The 21,326-nt window shown below is 46.7% G+C and overlaps 1 protein-coding gene across 2 annotated transcripts in view; it reads right to left on the bottom strand.

Annotated features, from left to right (window-relative positions):
* The window catches only part of TMEM184B (transmembrane protein 184B), a 28,629-nt gene extending 10,282 nt beyond the window's left edge, over nt 1–18,347 (bottom strand). For both annotated transcript variants that reach the window (XM_086611074.1, XM_086611073.1), the window contains exons 1-3: nt 18,271–18,347; nt 4,480–4,740; nt 1,827–1,992 (exon numbers count right to left, since the gene is read on the bottom strand). In XM_086611074.1, coding sequence (XP_086467200.1) covers nt 1,827–1,992; nt 4,480–4,680 — 367 coding nt within the window. In that variant the 5' untranslated portion in view covers nt 4,681–4,740; nt 18,271–18,347. The remainder of the gene's footprint in view (nt 1–1,826; nt 1,993–4,479; nt 4,741–18,270) is intronic.
* Nucleotides 18,348–21,326: the final 2,979 nt, after the last annotated feature.

Here is a 21,326-nt window from a genome sequence, read left to right as displayed (position 1 = left end):
TACAATACCAGCTGCCCATTCCACAAGCACTAGGGAAGAGATGACACCAGAGGAAGAAAACAAAACAACAACAAAAAAAAAAAAGAGAGAGAGAAGGGGAAATATCTGCCCCTCTATCCCCAAAAGAAATGAGTGCTAACTATCAAAGCTCAACACATCAGCAAAAGAACTGATTAACAACTTCTCCCATTCCTGATCCATGTTCATCGGATGGTGCTCATGACATCAACATAACAAAAAAATCTACTTGTGTCAGTGTTACTGACACCCAAGTTTGTAGAGAAGCAGAGTCACATGAAAGAGCAACACCAAAACATGCTCATCAGAACACACGCTATGAAACACAGCCCATAAATGGCCTAAGGCAGATTTCAACATTTATTAACAGGGTCTTCTCCTCCTGTTCCCCAACAGACCTCCCCCCGTTTTGCAACCTAATAACTTCCCAAAAATGAAATTACAAGGCGGATTGCAAGGGAAGGCAGAGAACAAAAAGGCTGGTTTAAAGTGATCCCCAGAAAAAGTGAGGGAGAGAACCTGCTGACCGAAGGCACTTTCACCTCCACCTGTAGTCTTTTCACACAGCCCAGTGTGCTGAGGTGAACTCCAGAGCATGGGCTGCTCCCTCAGCAGATGCTTGGATGTTTGCAAACTCCCCGAGCAAGCGAGGCAGAGGGATACTGGCTGTTGCTAGGAGAGGAGTTTCGGAGAGCAGCAGGCTTCCTGCTAGACCTCCACACGAATGCAGGGCGGGAAGGGAGGGAAGAAAAAAAAACAGGGCCAAACAAAGATGCCTTCTGAATCACGTGCACGCATTTGCCATCTGCTGCTGCATCTCAGAGCATTGTCATGGATGTGAAGGAGGGCCTGCTGGTCCCCCTTCAGCTGATTAACTTGTTCACATGGCCAGGGGCACCTCTCTGCAATGCAGATCTTACCAAAACAACTGCACCAGCGAGTTATGATTTAATGAGGGTACAGCAATAAACTGTCCTCAAAAATACACTGCTAGAGCGCAGCTTCTCCTGCTGGATGGGCAGAAGGCTGCTTTCTGGATGAGACCAGGAGAGAAGTTACAACATTTATTGGAGAGTAATTGTTTCCCTCACATACAACGTTAGTGGTATCACCTGCAGTTGGTAACTGAAAATGAAGCAATCAGTAACTCATCCTGAACATGGCACCCTGTCTCCTGCTGGACTCCAAAGCACTTTACACCTCACCAACACCAGCATGTGGTGCTGCGCTACCCTGCACGATCACACAAGTGGCCACAGGATGGGACCAGAAGAATACGTCACTAATAAAACGCACCAGAAAAACAGGACAAAGTAAAGCGACAGGCTGCTAAGTAAGCACTGTTCCAAGAACTGGGAGTTAACCAATACTTCGCTTTAAACATCCAGCTAGAATCAGATTTTTGGCTTTATGCCTTCCTGAAGCAAAGGACCCAATAAAATCAGAAACTTTGCCTCTACAGAACATTGGAGGGAAGGCTCAAACACATCTTGTCATGGTCAGAGGCCAGTGAGTGAGAAGGTCAGGTTGGACAGGGCTTTGAGCAACCTGATCTAGTGAGAGATGCCCCAGTCTATGGCAGGGGCATTGCACTAGATGATCTTCAAAGGTCCCTCCTGACCCAAACCATCCTATGATTCTATGATTTTCAGTCACTGAGCAAGCCACAGTCATCCAGTGAGGCACAACATAAAACTTCTTCTCAGTAGGTGACAGTGATGCTTTCTCCATGTTCCCAACCAGAAGCAAAAGTTCTCTCAGGGCAGAGACTTCTCACCTCCCCTGTTTTCTGTCTGATCCCTCCTTACCTTCATAGCAGTCCCGCACTGTGCCAAAGTAAACATAGTACTGGTCGTTGGTGAAGAACAGGAGACTGAGCCATGAGTCAAAGGCATAAATGGGCACAATGAAGAGGATCCGAACGATGTAGCGCTGTTCATTTGGGCAGCTATAGCAGCGAAGATGCATGTAGATCTGAGAAGACGGAGAGGGGAGACCAGGATTAGCAGTATATGGAACAGATAGAAGAAAGCGGAAATAGAAAGTCAACTGGGCCAGGAAAAACAAACTCAGTAAATCATCTCTTGATTTCCTCCAGCAGCCTCAAGATGATGACCATAAAAAAAAAAAAAAAATCACTGTTATCATATGGCATTGATATAGCATCCCTTAGTTTGCAGAGAGTGGGACGGAGGAGGAAAAGGAAGTGGAGGCCTTTCTAATCTAGTTTCTCATAGGTAATTAATTTACCGTTATTATCATCACCACCATGCCCATATTCTTCTGTTCGTACCTTTTTTTCTAATTATCAGTCCTATACTGCTGTTATTCTAAGTACCTAAGATTCGCAACACTGCAGGCTGCTTTTTTCTGAAGAGGAAAGGAGCGTGCACTTAAGCACATGCTCATTGTAAACACTCTCGCTCTCAGCAGTTCTGGATGCTTTCAAGATTTTCACCTGAAACAACCTATGAGAACCCTTTACAGCACTGCCAAGAGCTGATAAGCCACAGCTCGTCTGCTCAAAAAGTGCCATTCTGCGCATTGGTGGCAGCGCAGCCACGAAGCATCAGCCGTCAAGTGAGTACCAAGCTCATGCACCATGCTTGAAGGAATCACACAGCCACCCTGGTTGTTTTGTCTGACTGCATACATGCCAATCCCCCTAAGTCACTGGCTGAGGGGACTGCAATGTCCCCACCCTACCCACTCCCACCACTCACTGTTTGCTAGCCATCGTTAAATCCCACACCTAAAATGCTTTTTCACTAAATACCCACCTCCTGGGAAAGGTATTGACCACAAGCATACCCTGAAGATGAGCACCACTCCTGTAATGGCCTAATAACGCAGCCAGAGCTTCAGCATGAGTTACAGGTATGCTCTATTGGCCACGGAATAAGCAGAGGGCACGTCCTCCAGGGGCAAGGCCTCCGTACGGCAACCCTCATCAAGCTGCTGCCCCAACTGCTGGGACTAATAACAGCTAGTTTATTACATATGTGCCTCACAACTGACCAATTTTGCTGCCTGAAGAGGGAGGCACAAGCACTTATCTGAAGCTTCACCCTGCATTTGAGGGTGCTGTGGGGATTCTCCAAGGTCTAACGCAGCACACATTGATGCTCTCACTTTTCTGTCATAAGGGAGAGGAGTTGTCTCTCCCCAGCTGTCTGTTGCTCATCTCTCCCTGCCTCTTGGCCAGATCTGGTCAAAATCAACTGAAGGGCTCAAAATACTTCTGTTTCCTCTCCTTATCCCAGGAAGAGCTCACAAAGCTTCACTTCCTGAGGAGAAAAGTTTGAAAATAAACTAACAAACCTTAGGGATATTTTTTCCTCGTGACAATCCCAGTGACACACCTCACCCAGCACAGGGACAGCTGACACTGGAGTTCAGATGACTCCAAGCTTTGCCCTTGGGATGTCACAGGAGCCCTGCGATCCATGTGCCTACGAGAGCACAGGAACTGCTGCCTTGTTGTAACAGGACAACAGCGCGTTTCAATCAACAGGGTCTCTCTGGCACCGACCTCGTTGGTTTCTTCGGAGAAGGGCATTAATGCCTAACTGTGCAATGCTATACTGCAGCAGAAATATTTCTTCCTACCCTCAGTAGGCAATCAATTTGTGCTCTGAAACAGGAGGATCCACAACACTTGTAATTGTTACCCAAGCTGGTAAAACTGCAGGTGTTATTCATCAGTGACTAACCCATTTTTGAACTTCGCTATCCCCTGTACTCCATCAATAGGCTGTAGTTTTCTAGATGCTAGTCATCACTCTGGAATCTACAGACCAACAGGTACAAAACACAGGTTGATAAATAACAGGGCTTGAGTTTCCCCACTGTGTTTTCCAGTTCACATGACAACCGCATGAAAGAGAGGTACAGAACAGGATGCAGGGTTTGATTTCTTCTGGCTCCCAGGACACCTGCCCTAGAAAAAGGGGAGGGGAGAAAAATTAAAATAAAACATTTCCTGCTACTCCTTTCCGCAGTGGAGTTCAGCCTGTGGAATCCACTGGCACAAGAGATCAAAGGAGGTATGTCAAACAACAGATGACCACGATCATTTAGCTAACAGCTGACACAATAACAAAATGGCTAGATTCAGCTACAAGACCTGGGAAAGGATGGCTTGAGATAACGCACCTTTCTGCAAACGCTCGAGAGATGGTCAAATGTTTTACACCTGCTAGTTTTAAAGAGTCTTCTTCCTCCCCATTCACACTACGGAAACAGTCTGAACCTGGGCAGAAAAAGGCCTTTGTATAAAAGTCGCCACCTTGATCTGCACAGATAATATATTAGACCCCAAAGAAGAGGCCGTGGTAACACTCCAGAGTCTGCAAAACCCCATCACACAGCTGTATCTGGCAGAAATATGCAAGGGTATCACGCATGTTCCTCCACGTGGCGAAAAGAAAAAGATGAGAAGTACAAGTGACAGGGTTTTACCTGATGGCAGGTGATGAGCAAAGCTGTCCATACAAAGAAACCTGAGATGGCCTGAGCAGCAGTGGTCATGAGGAATATTGGCTGCTCCACAGCCGTGGGGCTGCCATCCTCTGGCATCCAGGAGAAGTTGGGAGCCACAGCTGGAGTGGTGGCAGTTGACCCCAATCTGGGGGCTGCAGTGACATCAGTCATCACTATCATGGTGCCTTTTGGTGTGAGGTTCCAGTTGGGATTGCTAGAGAGTCACCCACGAGCCAAGACCTGTCAAGGAAGAGAACCAAAAAGCAACTGAACCCAGCTGAAAGGACTCAGAAGCATAACAGTAACAGTACTCTGCATCTCTCACATGCCTTTCACCAGGCTGCTCACATGCTTTACGAACAGGACCTGGATATGTCTGCCATTGCCACCCTTTGTGATACAACAAATCATGTGGTACTCAGGAACCTCTCTACCACTCACAACACAGCCTCCCAGAGGTCATGAAACACTGCCACTGCCATCCCAGAGGTCATGAAACACTGCCATTGTCACCACCCTTCTGCAATAAAAATATTTAAGAACAAGATGAATACAGCATCCACCTGAGATCCGAAGGAAGTATCTGAATCATCCATATTGGAAGATAATAGGCACACTTAAGTTAACAGCTCTACTTTCCTTGAAAGCACTGGCTATTCTGCTGTGTCCTGAAAAGCCAGAGTCTTCATCTTAGAGTTTTATCTGGAAGGCAGCAGAACAAGCAGCAGCAGGTAACAAGAACACGCACCACAAAGTGTCACTGCGCAGCAAGGGCGGAAGAAGAGAATCCTTATTCCTCCAGTGAGCAATCCTCACCCCCCTACTGCCATTTGGAAAACGACACTCAGCCCAAAGCATCTTCATTTGAAGGATACACACTGAAAACTCTCCTCACCAGAAAGAGGTGCATGAAAGTGATGCTTTTACCAAACATCGTACAGCATGGTACACTTAGCCAGACTGTCGTTAATTCTACTAACTTAGCATTGTTTTCCACATTATGTGAGTTTAACCTGATTGGTTTTTAAAAACCAGTTGACCCATGAAAACACACCCAGAACACAAGGATATGCAAGATTTCAAAGCAGTATGACCCTCGGTTGTTTTCCGGATGAAAAGCTATTTTCTTTCAATGAAACAAATTCTTGAAGGTCTAAGATCTAAAGCAGCTGTTATTTTCAATTTGGTTGTAAGGAGGCTCTAACGCGACCTCTGGACTGGAGGAAGATAATCCACTTAAAACGAGATCACAAGCAGGCAGCCATGGGTTCTAGCCACTGGAAGAGCTTCTTCTGATGCAGCTGCAGTAAAGACATTGTTACCAAGGGAAACAGCATAACATTACCTCCTTCTGACAATGTCCTAATAGTTTTCGGGATACCCTTTCTGTAAAAGCACAAGACGTAGCTCTTACGCAGGCCTTTAAGATCAGCAGATGGAAAGGGGTTTAGGAGGGCCAACAATCCATCGCCACAGTTTACAGCTGCAGCAGGGAAGGGCACATCTGTCATTTACTGACAGGTCACAGCAGAACACGAAAGAGAACATTCACCTGGAGATGAACTGCCCCAGCCTTGCTTCACCTGAGTCCACAGCACAAATCGGGGAACAGGCACCCAGTAGAAGCAGAGGGCCAAGAGCAAATCATTTCCACACACGCACTAAGGTGTGCAAATGGCCCCTTCAGCACACGCTTTTCCAAACCACACCTCCTTATCACCGCATTCCATCTCATTGCTACTTTCTTCCACAGGGAGAACAAATGCAAATCCTGGGAAATGTCCAGATTTGTTTAAGCAGATATTATCTTACTACAGAAGGAGCTGCAAAACTGTTCTGGTTTAATTTACAAAATAACAATGAAACTTGGCTTTCCTTTGTTCTTTCTAGTTGCTCTTTTCCCAAAACATCCCTGCTCTGAGTTACAGCTTTCCATAACTGCACATATTGAAGGGTAATTCCTTTCCAGTCCTGATCACTACAGGAAATATAACTGTTAAGTTTTGTGTTTCAAAGCATACACATACACACATTACATTATCTATACTATATCTAAAATTCTGGAAAGATGAAGGCTGGATGGAGATGTCACAAGGTAGCAAGGTTTTTATTGCTTTGAGAAGAAAAGGATTTCTACTCAAGTAACTCCTAAAGCAACTCAATGCTCACAGTGCTGAGATTGCTTCCACTAAGCTCACAAAGGGCACATCTACAAAGAAATCAGAGCAGATGCACCTGTAGTTAACCTAGCTCTAAATAAAGTCCAGCCAGCTGCGATCCTGCACATCCCAGTGCACTTTGGGAGCTATGCAAGAGAGGAAGCTGCTAAGCCCTTCCTAAAGTTCACGGGGGAGAGGATCTCTACTGCAGACCACCAGTGGCAGGAGGGACAGGATCTGGAGCTCCATGCTCCAGCTAATCAAACCACACTGACAGCACAGACCCAAACGCAGCGCCAGTAATGTCAGCAGAACCGAAGATCCGAAAGGGAATTCCTCGGCTTCTCTGCACTCGTTTTAAAAGAAGCTGAAACAGCAAAAAGCGATCAACAAGCACTTCAACATGACAAGGGTTTTGTATTCAGAAGCAAGGACACTTACAAGTTCAAGTTGTATATGTAACATTAACACTGCCCCCTTGTGATTATACATCAACTGTCATTAATTACATGATTTTGCATCATTCTTTGCCTAATCCCCTTTAATTCACACAGTCATTGAAACTAGTAACTCCTCCCAGGGCTGTGTTCTGAAAGAAAATATACAAACTTTCTTAACCAGGGCTCCACTTCTTCTACCTCAAACCACCTCAACCATGAGTAACATCCTGTTTCTCAGGCTTGCCCCTGAGGACAACTTTTTAATCCGTTGATACTTTTTATTGGTTGCAATAAAATTGCTTTATTGGTTGCGAGCATCAGCTTGCAGTTCATTATCCTTGCTAGCGAAACACGAAGGCACACTGTACTCCCAAATCTGCAAAATTTACATATATCTTCCAAATTATCCCTTCTAATCTCCTAAAGTCCCATACACCATTGCTACCATGGCAGGTATAAGCAGTGCATAAAGCTATTATGAAGGACTACTGTATGCAGGAATATAAAGCTGTAAGAGCAATTCTGGACTATATTTAAGAAATAGATAACAGTACAGATGATTGGAGCCTTAAGCAGGTGAGTAGATTTCAGCTCATTCACTACCACCATCTCAGAGTCTGCTAGCTCCTCTTTTGCCTTGTTCAAAGAGCGTCATGAGGGCAGGCTACGGCAACTCTCTTAACAGGACACATTGCCAAGGAGCCTCTTGCCCACCATGCAATGAGACACAAGCCCAGCACATCATTAGAACAGGCTTCCAGCAACGGCGGTGCCTGGGAGCACATCACAGCGAACACACTGCCTTGACGAGCCACAGATGGAGCGCCTTGGTGTAAGCAGCTTCCCTCTTACCTTACACAGAAAATGCATTTGCGTACTTGTTTCTTGGACACCTGCCTCCATCCCAGCCCATGTCAGTGCCACAACAAAAACCTTCCCGATTCCTCTCGTGCCCATGGAAAAAAGACCTTTCCAACAGCCACAAAGCTATTTCTTATTCACCTCGATTTTCTCCATTCTCCCACTTTGCTGCTCCAGCTGTGCAACCACCTGACAAGAGTCAGGCTCCTGGCTATGATCTCTTTTCTGTGTACTCCTCCCACCTGGCCACATTCCTCTGTTGTTTCTTGTGCGTTACAAGCTCCTTGGGACAACGATCTTTTTGTTCTCTGCCCATACAGTTCCCAGCACTGTGAGGTACCAAACCATGAGGAAAGCACTTGATGTTACCATATTGCAAATTAGGGGCATTTAGAAACCTAAATTACCAATGCAATACAAACCACACTAATCTAACACATAATAAATTTTGAAGAGTTCCTTAACCTTTTGCCATATCCTGTTTTCTCTGCCCATCTCTTTAACCTCCATCTCATTGCTTCGATTTCAAGGAAGAGTAAAGTTACTTGCATACTTATTCTCCCTCTCTGGAGGGCTCTCCTAAATATATCAAAGGAAAACATTTCAACACTTCTAAATTTCACTCTTGAAGCTTTCTCCATCTCCAACTGACTACCTTTCTCCCCCCGGAGGTAACCTACAATATAGCATGTCCTAAACAGGACCAGGAGAGCAGATAGCCAGGAAAAGCATCAAACTTTGAAAACTGGAAAGATGCATACAAAAAAGTACATGTGGGTAAACACACAAGGCTTTTGGATACAGGCTTTGGCGCATTTCAGGAAGGTCGCAGGAAACTTGGATTAGTTGGTACAATTCCTGTGTGAGGGCTACATGAGCTTTGGGCAGAGTTTAGGTCTGCACAAGGTCTACACCAAACCACCCTGAGCATGGAAAGCAGAGATGACACCCCCATCCCTAAGAAGCCGTTACGTGTTCCTGCCTAGATGCCATTACGAGTTACACACATTAGAGCAAGACCAGACCTTGTACTGCTAGGGCATTAGCTGAAGCACCAACCTAGTACCCGCTTAAACATATCTAACAGGTCTTCCGAAAGCACTTTAGGAGTATTAGGGTCTGCTCTCAATGCAGCGAGGAGAAAAGAAAATAAAGCAAAGCATGTGCTATTTATATCAAGATAACCATTCTGATAAAAACCTAGAGATGCAAAACAGTTACTGAGATTCTTGATAGGGAAGGAGCTCCAACCTGCATGGGACCAGTTTTGTTAGAGACACCATACTGGTGTAAAGCTAGCGGGGATGTGTCCACAGGGCCTGCATCCACAGAAAAACAAGCAATGCAGTAATTCTCAACCAGGAGCAGATTGCCATTCCTGTATCTTTTGGAAACAGAGGCCTTCTGTCTCTAACATTAACATGGCAGCTTCTTGCACCGAAAATAAACTCAGAACAGTAAACAGAAGGGATGTGGCACAAGTGAAAACAAAAAACTTCATTTTTGGCTTGTGTAAAGGCATGGAAAATGTTACCATCGAGGAGAAGTTATTTCTACATAAACAAACAAATATATAAACTCAATTTCTGATGCAACAAAAGCAGTGTAAGAGGAGGGAAGAAATGTTCAAGCTTGGTCCTTGAGTTCCTAGGGGTATTTCTGGACACGTATTCAACCACGGAGTATAGAAAAAGAGTGGGCTGCCTGCTCTGAGCAAGACCCTCTCTCTCCGCTGTGCTGCTGGCGACAGCAAGCTCCCTTTGCCTTGATGTCGGTAGGAAAAGAATCCCAAACGACGTGACTCTGAAGCCGTTCTCTGCCATCTGCAAACACAATCTGCGTTTTTAAAATAGATCATCTCCTCTGAGGCTAAAAGTATTTCATTTCTAAACTGCTGAGAGCGCAAAGAATAATACACAAAGTTATCCCATGAAAGAGTCTTAACAGCTAAGCCTCCTTCTGCTGTACAAGATGAGATTCAACAAAACATGCATGACCTGGCTGCAAGGTTCTCCTGGAAAGCTACGAGGCAAGAAATTGCTCCTCCTTAAAACCTACTCCACGCTTATTGTAGTTTCAAATATCCACCATGCTGAACTTTGCCTCTGTTAAGAGGGGAGTGAAAAATGGTTTTGTGGTATCTTAACTTTTTATTGCTCCATGAATTTCTCCATTAAATTATCCTTATTCTAGACCCAAAAAGACCAATGCAGAAGTCCACGTGGTAGGTGATTTAAAGTCTGAATTTTCTGCATCTATTAGAACATAAATTAGAGCTTTACATTAGTCAAAGCAGAAGCTTCATGATTTCAGAACGTCTCCCAGACTCATAAGGAGTTCAAGAACACACAACGAAATGGTTTAAGGTTTATTTCAGACTATTATAACGATATGAATGCCTAGAATTACCAACTGGGATCAGCTCTTTCCATTGTGCTAGGTATATATTGCAAATTCGTAACTGATGTAAGGTCTTTTCAACCCCAAAAGGCATGCCATCACCAGTTTATCTGGCATAAAGTAGGAAAAGGAGGAGGAAGAGAGTCAGGACAAAACAACGTAACACCATACAGTGACAGAGTCACTGGAGCAGCTCAAATCAGTGATAGCAATAAAAGAAAATCAAATGCTTTTAAATTTATTACTTCTTAAATTGCCTTTGCTCTCTGGGGTGGCATCTAGTTTAGTTAGCTACAAGACATTAAAAGGTCCCAACAGTGCATTTTTAAGCTCTCCAGTAGCATTCCCGAAACAGTGAGTTAAGTGTGTGACCTGGCATGCAGTTTTTAGTAGTGCAACTCATTTACATTTTACTATCTATGCTGGGCAAAGCTTTCTTAATCTCAAGTCAGTGAAAGTCACCCCACAGCACGCACTTCACACACATGCACCCGTACGTTACTCTACGCACACGTGAGCAATACTGCACTCAGCTACAAGACCGGCATTCGATGAGGTTTACAAAAGCGTGCCGTGACTTAATCTGCAGTTACTGCGCTTCTCATCAGCTGAATGCACAACTTCTCTCTGCGCAACAAATTCGGATCCCAACGCAGCTCTTCGCAACGCTGATTCAACAGAGGTGCAAGCAGTCTGAACGCTGAAGAGATTTTGCCTGGTCACAATTTTCAAAACAGCTGTCAGTACAGTCAGCGAAATAGAGAAAAGTATCACTGGGATATAAAACCAGTAGCACCAGCACCAGAGGAGCAGGAAGACCATTAGCCTCGGACGCAGAAGGTAGAGGAGTCAGGCACCCAGGGGGACCAAACCGCAGGGCAAGGTACACACCCACTAAGCCATATTCAAGCGATGATCCAACACGTAGCTATACATAAGAGCATACCGTAGACACAAACAATTTAACCTTCAACAAGGCCATGCAACTTCTTTTCTCGTTTTAAGGAAATTAAACTCTTAAAGTACCACAAAAAAATCTTCTCCACTTCCAGCTCACAAAGCCCCCACCCATTTTGCTAACCCACACAGAGTCATTCGAAGAGAGAGCAGCTTCCCCTCTCCATGCACCCATTTAAAAACTCAGAATCAACAATAAAACCCTTTTATCCTGAGCCGTGCACTCCTCTTTCCAGAGTTTTTTTCTGCTCTATTAATTTCTGTTGTCTCGCTGTACTCACACAGCCCTCCTCCTCCCATCCTCCTCCTCCTCTTGTTTTTTTTGTGGACTGACCCACATTGTGATAGGTCAACATCCAGTCCCTTTTTTGGAAGGAGACAAGAAAAAGAGAGAAAGGGGGAGTGAGAGGAGAAGGGATGTTCTCTAACCTTACAACCTCTCCTTCAAGAGCAAGATCAAACACACTTGAGCCATGTGCTGCATCCTTTTTCCATATTCCCAGCAGCCCCACTCCACTCGAAGCAGTCAAGCCCTCTGCTCCCAGGAGAGAAACACAGAAAGACTACAAAGATATTCTGCGACTGGCAGAGAGGAAAGAGACAACAAGAAAAAGGATGTGTTGTAAACACTTATGTCCAGCATGACAGAGGAAGTTTGCATTTCATTTTCCGAATTCTCAAGAAGAGAGTCAAATCAGAACTTACTCCACCAACAACTTGCATTCCTAACCCATCTTCAAGCGCCTTCAAGGACAGAGGAGACAGAAGTTTTAAAGTTGCGACAAGGCATACAGTTACTCCAAGCCGCGTCAGAAGTCAGACTCTACAGCAGGATCGAAAGCCACTGAACTTGTGGCAGTCACACATGAAGGGAGTTGGTTTGTTCGTTTTATATATCGAAGCATATCTTTCCACACAGAATATAACATACAGAATCCATCAGATCAGGTCCATACTTAAAATTTAGCAAGTCAATGTGCCGGAAGAAGCCAGACGTCTTATCACAAGCCTCGGCAACTGTGCAGCAATGCATATGAGGGAGAAAGCGCTTCTGATCTCCCCAGCTATGATTCTGTAATGCAAATATATAACAGTGATGAGCAGTGTGGAAGTAAAAAAAGTGATTCTAGTGATTCTCAACAAAGCACCCAAAGCAACTCACTATGGAGCCTTTCTGTTACTTGTTTTTGTTTGTGGGTTGTTGCTTTAAAAAAAAAAAAAATAATTCTGGACATAAGGCACATACATCCTCTTGTTAATTCCCAAAAATCACCAACTCCTCATTTCATTGCTCCTGTTCAATATTGCGTCCACGCACTTTTCTCCTGCTCTGTTACTCCCATCAAGAAAAACAAAGATGAACAGATGCAGACTTCCCTAAAGCAGACTTAGGAGCTTTGTGTTCCTGGACTCCTGGGAGAAGAGAGTTCCTCCCCACACAAAAACGCTAAACCATAGATACATCAGCATTATGGCTTTGCTCGTTAAAGAATAAACCCAGACGTACCACTTCCCTTACAAAAAAGTTACCTCTGGAAGCTCACAGGCAGAGCACCATGCCTGGAGGAAGAAACCGTTCTCACTCTTGCTGGCTAAAGCACAGTAAGCAGAGACAGCATCAGAAGGGAAAATCTTGCCCAGCGTCCTCTTCCGAAGGCTGTTTACACCACACGAGTGGCGAGAACCTGCTCAGCCTCCCCTGACTCAGCACCAAAGCTGACCACAGAGGTTTGCAGAGAAGTCACCAATACTATTAGAAGCTGACAGGTGCCAACAGCTACTAAAACACAATCTGAAGCGATTCTGAAGCCCCTCCTCTACATCCCAGAATTCAGCAACAGCAATGCCTTTTCTCTATACAGAAAAGGGCACACCAAGCATCCACCTGAGAGGGTGTGTGCTTCAAAAAAGACAAAACTTCAACTCAATTTCTCCAGACACAGTAAGACTAAATTACCCAGTTGGATGAAGTTGCCTAAATGAGAATTTATATGAATAACTTCCAGCTTAAAACTCTGCTGTAAAATCAATGCCATCACAAAGCCATTGGGACAGGGGAACGAAAGTCTGAAAATCATAGAATCATAGAATGGTTAGAGTTGGAAGGGTCCTCAAAGATCATCTAGTTCCAACCCCCCTGCCATGGGCAGGGAAACCCTCCACTACACCAGGTTGCCCAAAGCCTCATCCAACCTGGCCTTGAACACTTCCAGAGATGGGGCATCCACAACTTCTCTGGGCAACCTGTTCCAGTGCCTCACCACCCTCTGAGTGAAAAATTTCTTCCTTATATCTAATCTAAATCTGCCCTCTTTCAGTTTAAAGCCATTGCCCCTTGTCCTATCACTACACGCCCTTGTAAAAAGTCCCTCTCCAGCTTTCCTGTAGGCCCCCTTTAAGTACTGGAAGGCTGCTATAAAAAAAATAAAATCAGGAGAGTGTGGAGGAAGAGAGAGGTTGCTCCTGGCTCCCATGGGACAATTAGCTGCAAATAGTTTCACCCATCACTAATCACCCTTTCCTAGCAAAACTGGCAACAAGGAGACAAGATGTGATGAGCCATGGAGAGAAATTCGCTCTCTTCTAATCTGCCTCCTCAGGTGACTGGCTTGCCCAGGTTCATTTTAAGTAACCTGGACAGAGGCAGGGCAACTTACACTACTGCTGCCTGGGCTGTATCTGTGCAGGAGACAATCAGGCAACTGCAGGCTCCCAAGAGATCAGCTCAGCAGCCTCCAACAGCATCAATGTCATGTTTCGCAGCCCAGGGAAGGAACAACGGGCCGGCAAGGTCAGCTTTTAAGGTGCTATTTCATCTCATCTCCTTCTCAAAGCCTCACTGCTGCACTAGGTAACATGTCGCAGTCATTTTATTTGCTGAACCAGAGACACCTTTTTTTACCTTTCTGCCACAGAGGCAACCAGGGGCCAGATGTACAACATACCCAGGCAGACAGGACCGCTTTTGGGATAGACACAAAAAAATCTGAGGCTGTGACACCATCTCTCTATGCTCTTAGTCACTCTCCATTATACAACATCCTCAAGTAGCTGATCCTTCCAGTATCATCAGACTCCCAAGTACTGTAACTGTAAGATAATAATAGCAGTATTCCCATCCTTTCAATCCAGAGACAGACTTGAGGGTGGGGAGACAAATATCCAGGTATTCTATGGGTTAAAGGAAACTCAATGCTGCAGGTAGAGCATGTAAGTTATTTCCCTTTTCAGATTTCCTGTAAATTATGCCCCTCAGGGGCTCTAAAGACCCAGTCACACCCAGATACAGCATGGTTCCTGGGCAGCTTGCCTATATACTGCATTTTCCCTGGACATAGTTTGCTTTGTTGCCTTCCCAGACATGTTACTTACACCATCATGAATAAAAACCACATGGAGATTGAGCTGATTTTTAAAGAGTAGAGAGAACCTGGCTATAAGCAAGTACTCCAGTCCCCTTCCTCTTCTCCTACAGGAGGAAGATTCTGAGGTGAGACTCCCTGAGGGTGGCTGCAGCTCATTGCTCCAGCTGGTAGAATTTCACCTCCACAAACTTCCTGGGGGATTGCTGCTCTGAAAACATATCCAGTTGCTTGCTCTCAAAGTAGCCCGTAATGAAAAAGAAAAAAACAAGCAAACCAACAAAAACCTTTCCAAAATGGTGTTTCCAGGCCAAGCACTATCACATTTTACAGTTATTTTAGCTAAGTGTTTTAATCTATCTTATTGCAGTGTCAAACCGCTTTCAGAGTCCCAAGCATTCTGGTAGGGTGTAATGTCTTGGCAGGAAACCGCTCTTCCACCACAAGAAAGCAAACCCCAAAGAGTTAGGGAAGAAGCAGGAACCGCGCGCAGCACACACACCACTTCAAGCGAACAGATGGGCAAGCCAGCACACAAAACCCAAACACACGCTATTCTCTACAACACCTCAGTTTTCCAGGGCCTCAGCGAGTGCAATCAATCACAAGCTCTGAAACAGAGAAAAGCTTCTGCCCCAGCCCTGGCTGTTCAGTAGCACACAGCAGCTTTGTTATGCAGATAGCCAGCAGCAGTCATGTACTAGGAAAGCTCTACTGTACAAAGGTTAAGTGCCATTTCTCTCTCAGGCCCTACTATTCTCTTGATTCTGCAGACAGCCCCACCCATATGTCCACCGCTGCTTTATAACCTGTTTTCTCAATTTTAGCCTGAAAACCCTGTGAAACCAGTCACAGCAGTGGCCCTTCAGAATCAACAAGTCTGATTCACAACTTTGTATTTTAGCTCAACCTTCAATACTTTGAACAATGCAACGCTGGGCTCTTCAAGCAGCTTGGACCAAATAAACATCTCCCAAGGAATTCAGGGCTCCCACCTGCCATTGTTGCAAAAGCTCAAAGATATCCTTTGAGCTGCTGGAAAATGAAACAAGCACTTCTGCCAGAAGGAGCAGGCAAGAGCTCGTCTCCATCGCTGCAAACATAAGCCAATTAAACACAGACTCAGAGCAGGAGGGGAGGAGGGTGAAGGATAAGTTCCATTACATGGAAATTAAAAGGTTGCTGTCTTAAGTCAAAACATGATTATTAGATGCTTTAGTTAACTTAGCAGTAGAACTGGATAAAGAAAGGGACTGCTGATTTTAGGGAGGGGGAAAGGTGTTTTTTAAAAGTTATTTTATTTACGAGTTGGGGGAAAAAACAACAACGCATCCTTTCTTTATCCATGAGAAGAACAGAACCCTAATCCCACAACTGCAAACCGCAAAAGCTCATCTCCCAGCCTGCTACCAGCTAACAGGCAAACAAGCTGACAGAGAACAAGGCAGATTTCTAGCTGGATTCTGTCAAATTCCTATAAACCAGCCAGCTCAGAATGCTTTCATTATGCCAAACCAGCTTGTCACGCTGAACTTTGTTTTTGACCAGCTTATGCGTGTCTGAGAACCTTCCCCTTCTAACTGCCATGTGTCCCAAGGAGACAGACAAATGCACGAAAATGCATGCGTGCATACACTGTGTGCAAGAAGACACACAAACGCACAAATCTTTTGCACAAAAGACGCTCAAGTGACTGGGAGGTGTTCTTTTCCTTGCCCCACGTTTCCAAAACTCGACCCGTTCAGCACTCTGAAGGGGTTGTAGAGACCTGAGCAGAACACAAAGAAAAACACCTTTCCCACACCATCAAACTGGTTAGAAACGCTGCCTTCAGTAGCAATGCCTTCCCAATCATTTTGCAGCAAGATCGGATCGCTTCTGCTCCAGACGCGGAGGTAGCCACCTGCTGCCTACGTGCCACTTAAGGTTTACAGCACAACCATAACAATGATGGTATTAAGGATTTAAAACTGCTCCACTAGACCAGAGCAGATTCAAAGCCCATTTTCTCAGGGATAATGGTAAAAAAAAAAAGCCTGAAGCAGGCTTTTGTGGAATACCTTCACCATAAGAAAAGCTCTCCCTAAAGCCCTATTGTTTAGTACGTAGCCAACATCCTAAAAGTGTGAGAGTTTATTTTTTCCAAAAGTAGCACAAAAATCTGTAACATAAAAGTTTCTAGAGAAGTCTCTGGTCCCTTTTAGGGAGGCTGCTAAGCTCTTAGACTCCAGGGTAACTTCCAGCAACACAAGTTCAATGGAATACTTAACTATTGTGTTAAAAAAGGCAAGTCTTTGTTAGTGGGATGTATGCTTTATTACATTTTCATCGATTGTTGTCTTTTTCTTGCAGAATAGGAAATAGATGTTTCTATTAATCCTGTTAGCCTTCACCCTATTATTGATCAATGCCTTCTATTTTTCTTTTCAACAGAGGTAAAACAGTCTTCTCTCTGGGGAAGCATGTCTATGTCTTCAATAATTACTCCTGTTCAAGCTCCTTATGTGACAAGAACGGTTTCAAACTTTCTGTAAGCAGGAGCCATCTTCAGTATTTCCTCTATATTTCCCACTCCTACTCCTCCTCCCACTCTTGACAGCTTCGTGATGTTCCAGGCAGCTTTCACAGAGCTGTCCCTGAAACCACTCTAGTCCCTTTCCTGGATCACAATTCACCAGAACCCAGTCACGCACACGTTCTTCCACAGCCCTCCTTCCACTACACTTGGCTGCAGTTGCCAAGACTGAATTAGCCCTCACGGAGCCACTGAAATTTCCATCCACCGTGAGCATCCGAACAAGATCAATCACAACTCACCTGCGACACAGGAGCACACAGGCACAGCACCAGCCTCCTCACACACCTACCACATCAGTGCACACGCTGTCTGTCAGTCCATCCAGTCTCAACCAGAGGAGGCACAGCAAACACAAGCCTGGTGCCCACCACTCTGCTGGGGTCCACTGTGCTCCCAGCCCGCCCAGGGACAAGCACACCCTTGCAGAAGACGACACACACTCCAGGCCACCGAGCAGCACGACAGCACCGGGGGGGGGGGGGGGGGGGGGATGGGGAGACTGGGTGGGCTGCAGTAAGGAGATACTGGGGGACAGACCGTGTGGGCTGCCATCGCGGCGGGGGAGGGCGGTCAGCACTGGGAGCCCGTGTGGGGGCGTGGGGGTGGGCGTGTGTGTGTAGGTGTGGAGGCCACGCGGGGGGAATGTGTGGGGTGGGGGCAGGCTGCAGGGGCCGCGTGCGTGGAGAGGGAATGGCGGGGGCTGCATGGAGGGAACTGGGGCGGGGGCACACCGGTGGAATGTGCGCGGGCTGCACCGGGGAATGGGGAGGAGGGCTGAGGGCCGGCACTAGGGGCATGAGGCTGGGGGGCGGGCTGCACCAGGGAGATCGCGCCGGCCACGCCGGGAAACGGGAGGAGGGGGGGAGGTCAGGGCGGAGGTCGCGGCCACACCAGGGCGATGCGGCGACCAGGGTGAGTTTGCGGGGGCCTCACCGGGTACCCCCATGCCCCCCTCCCCGCCAGCGCGGCCCTCAGGCCTGCCCCGCGGCCACACTCCCCCCGCCACGTCTTACCTCCCGGCGGACAGGCGGGCGGGGCTCAGCTCAGCTCGGCTCGGCCCAGCCCGTTGGGGTGAGGTGAGGAGGGGAGGGGTCGGGCCCTGCCCCGCTGCCCCGCGGGCGGGCAGGCGCCGGCACCGGCGCGGGGGCGCTGAGGGCCTCAGGAGCCCATGGCGACGCCGGGCCCACCCCGGCCCTCCGCGCCTGCGCACGGCGCGGCACGCCCCGCCCACTCCCCGCGCCGCGCGGAGGGGGCGGGGCGGCAGCAGAACAGGGTGACGTAACCGCCCGGCTCTTAAAGGGACGGCGCCACCGCGGAGGGACCGGGCGCCCGCGGGGCGGGGACTCGGGCTCTCGCCGCCGCAGCGCCAGGGCGGTGCGGTCCCCGGCTGGGCGAGGGCTGAGCTGCTGCCCTAACCTGGCCGTGCCCTCCCCGAGCTGGGCACGGGGCTTCTCAGCACCCAGCGACTCTTTCTTCCCCCCTCGGCTGGTTACGGGCAGGAAGATGCTCCCAGGCAGATTTCCACCTCTACCTCAGGGCCGTTTTCCCAGAAACTCCGAGGGAAAAAAACACAGGCATAGGTGTCAAAAACCAATATTATCTCCACTCAAGACAGAACAATGGATTTTCAATCTAAACAAGAAAGAAGCTCAAAAAAAAACCCCACCCCAAATCAAGCCCTAAAAACCTTTAATACACTGTCCCCGTGGCAAGGGCAGTGTTACCAAGAGCAGTCAATAGCCCACCTGAGGCACCTGATGGGACTCTCCTCCTTCAGAGGGGCACTTGCTCTCTTCTTTTGAGACACAGCTGCACCCATGGACCTGCTACCCCATATCTCCCTCCCGTCCCAAAACAGAACTCCCCTCTGAAACACAGCAACCTCTCCAGAACCCAGCCAGATCAAGGCTCTGCTGCCTCCACCACACTGCTGTGCTAAGTGGAGGAAAGGCACCATGCAGATGAGCGTTGTCTTCCAAGCTGGCAACACTTCCCTTTCTCACAGAAAACAAGCTTTAGATGGGAAAAAGTAATTTCATTTTGATACCTCAAAACACACTCAAAACAGGGGCAGGACCAATGCCGGATAGAGGCAACAGGACAACAGCCCATATTCTTCAACTACCCCCTCTCCTCTTCCCGTTCCTCCTCCTCTTCTCTCATCCAAGGAGCTGGAAGACCCAGTCCACAGGCAAACAAATGAGCAGCTCTTCCTGCTCAGCTGGCAGAGAACAGGCATGGAAGGAATTTGCGAAGTCACCAAGATCCATCATTTATTCCCAGCAGGTGTTTCTGAAAATAAATTTCAAGAGTTTTTACACAGCCTGCAAGAAATAGGCCTCTCATCTGGATAATGCAGGGAAGCATAACTACAGGAGCAGTGATTTAAAAATAAATCAGTATTAAAATTCAGTAATTTATTGCCAGACAGGTCAGGCAACCAAAGGCAGAGAAACCCAAACAAACCACACCACCGCAGACACCAAAGCAGCAGGTGCCACTTTACAGGAAGTTCAGCATGTTTGCATCAGGCACAGCGCTGCTGTCGAGTGCGCAGGGCTGCTGCTCTGACCCCTCTCCTTCCCCTTCCTTCATGATTTGAGGATAGAAGCAAGAAAATACAAAACCCAGGGTCCACCTCTGTCAAACTCGGTGCACACTCAAAGCCAACAGTGTCCCATCCCGCTCCTCCTGAAGGCCAGACACATGGGGTGCCGGAGGCTCAAATCCAGGAACCAAGAGACCCTGAATCGAATTTCACATAGCTCTGCTGTTCCAAGGCTGCAACAGCAGAGATCAGCTCAGATTTATTTTTAGGCACTCCAGCCCTGTGCCTTTTTTTCCAGTAATTCTGATCAAACTCATTCCTGGAACTCAGGAACAGGTTTGTCTGCAAGACATCACTCCCAGCAAGGATGCCAGGGAAGGAAGAAATAACAGATGCTGGCATCACTTTATCATTTTCTACTTTATTACTTCAAATTAACAACCACGATAAAGCTCAAAAAGTCCAATATTTACACAGGAAAAAAGTACAAAATCCCCCCCCAAAGTTCTTCAGGTTTTTTTTTGTTTTTTTTAAATTACAAAGTAATAAAAAGTTTTGCTCTTTAATTAAAAAAAGAGTGAGACAGTAAGAGGGGTAAATAAATTAGGAAAAAAATAGGGAGGAAAAATAAAGTGTTAAATAGAAAGGATAAAAACAAACAAAACAAAGACTAACCCCACCCTCCCCGCCCTGCCAACAACCATCGGCTCCACACTACCGTGACAGTGTGTCTGCTACAGGCCATAGGTCGCAGTGGTGATCACTGTGTTTCAAAGCCCCAAGCGCCACAAAGCAGCTTGAGTATTCCTAAATTATATTTAAAAACAACTAAAGGGGGGGGGGGGGGGGGGAGGGGGGAGACAGGGGGGAGAGGGTAGGAAGGGGTTGTGCATGTATGGTGGATCTTACTTGGGGTTGCATGAGGGAAGGAGAGAGCAAGAGCCATCGCTCTGAAAGAAAACCAAACTCCAGTTCCTGTGCGCCCCTCTCTTCTCCTCAAGTCCCATACTCTCTCCGCAGGAATTAAAACAAGTTTTAATTAAAAAAAATAAAATAAAATAGAAAAACACACACAGCCAGACGAAAAAAAAGACCCTGCTGCAGAGATGGGAAGTGGGTTCTCATCTCCCTGTGTTTCAGCTGCAGCCTTCCCATCCTTCATGGGACCTGGTGCATCTCCATAAAGATCCCTCCGTGCGTAAGGACCACTCGGATCAGGGAAGTCTGGCACTTCTCTCGACAGCCAAAAAAAAACGCAGAGAAGCCACCCGAGGAAAGAAAGCCCGAGTCAATGATTAGGCCGTTGCCACAATTCCCCTCACAGCTTAAAATTCATTTAATGCTTGAGAAAATAAATTCTGTTATAATAATAAAAAAATCAGACTTCTACCATCAAGCGTGGCTGGAATCTGATTCCCTCCTGGCCCACAAGGCTCCTGGAAAAAAAAATTAAATGAAACAACCCACAAACCGAAAAAAAAAACCAAACAAAAAACCAACTTCCCCCACCATCCTCTGCCC

Source organism: Tauraco erythrolophus, chromosome 4 (genome assembly GCF_009769465.1).
Source record: "Tauraco erythrolophus isolate bTauEry1 chromosome 4, bTauEry1.pri, whole genome shotgun sequence".
NCBI lineage: Eukaryota > Metazoa > Chordata > Aves > Musophagiformes > Musophagidae > Tauraco > Tauraco erythrolophus.
The sequence above is the reverse complement of the archived record's forward strand: the minus strand, read 5'-3'. Positions and strand labels throughout refer to the sequence as shown.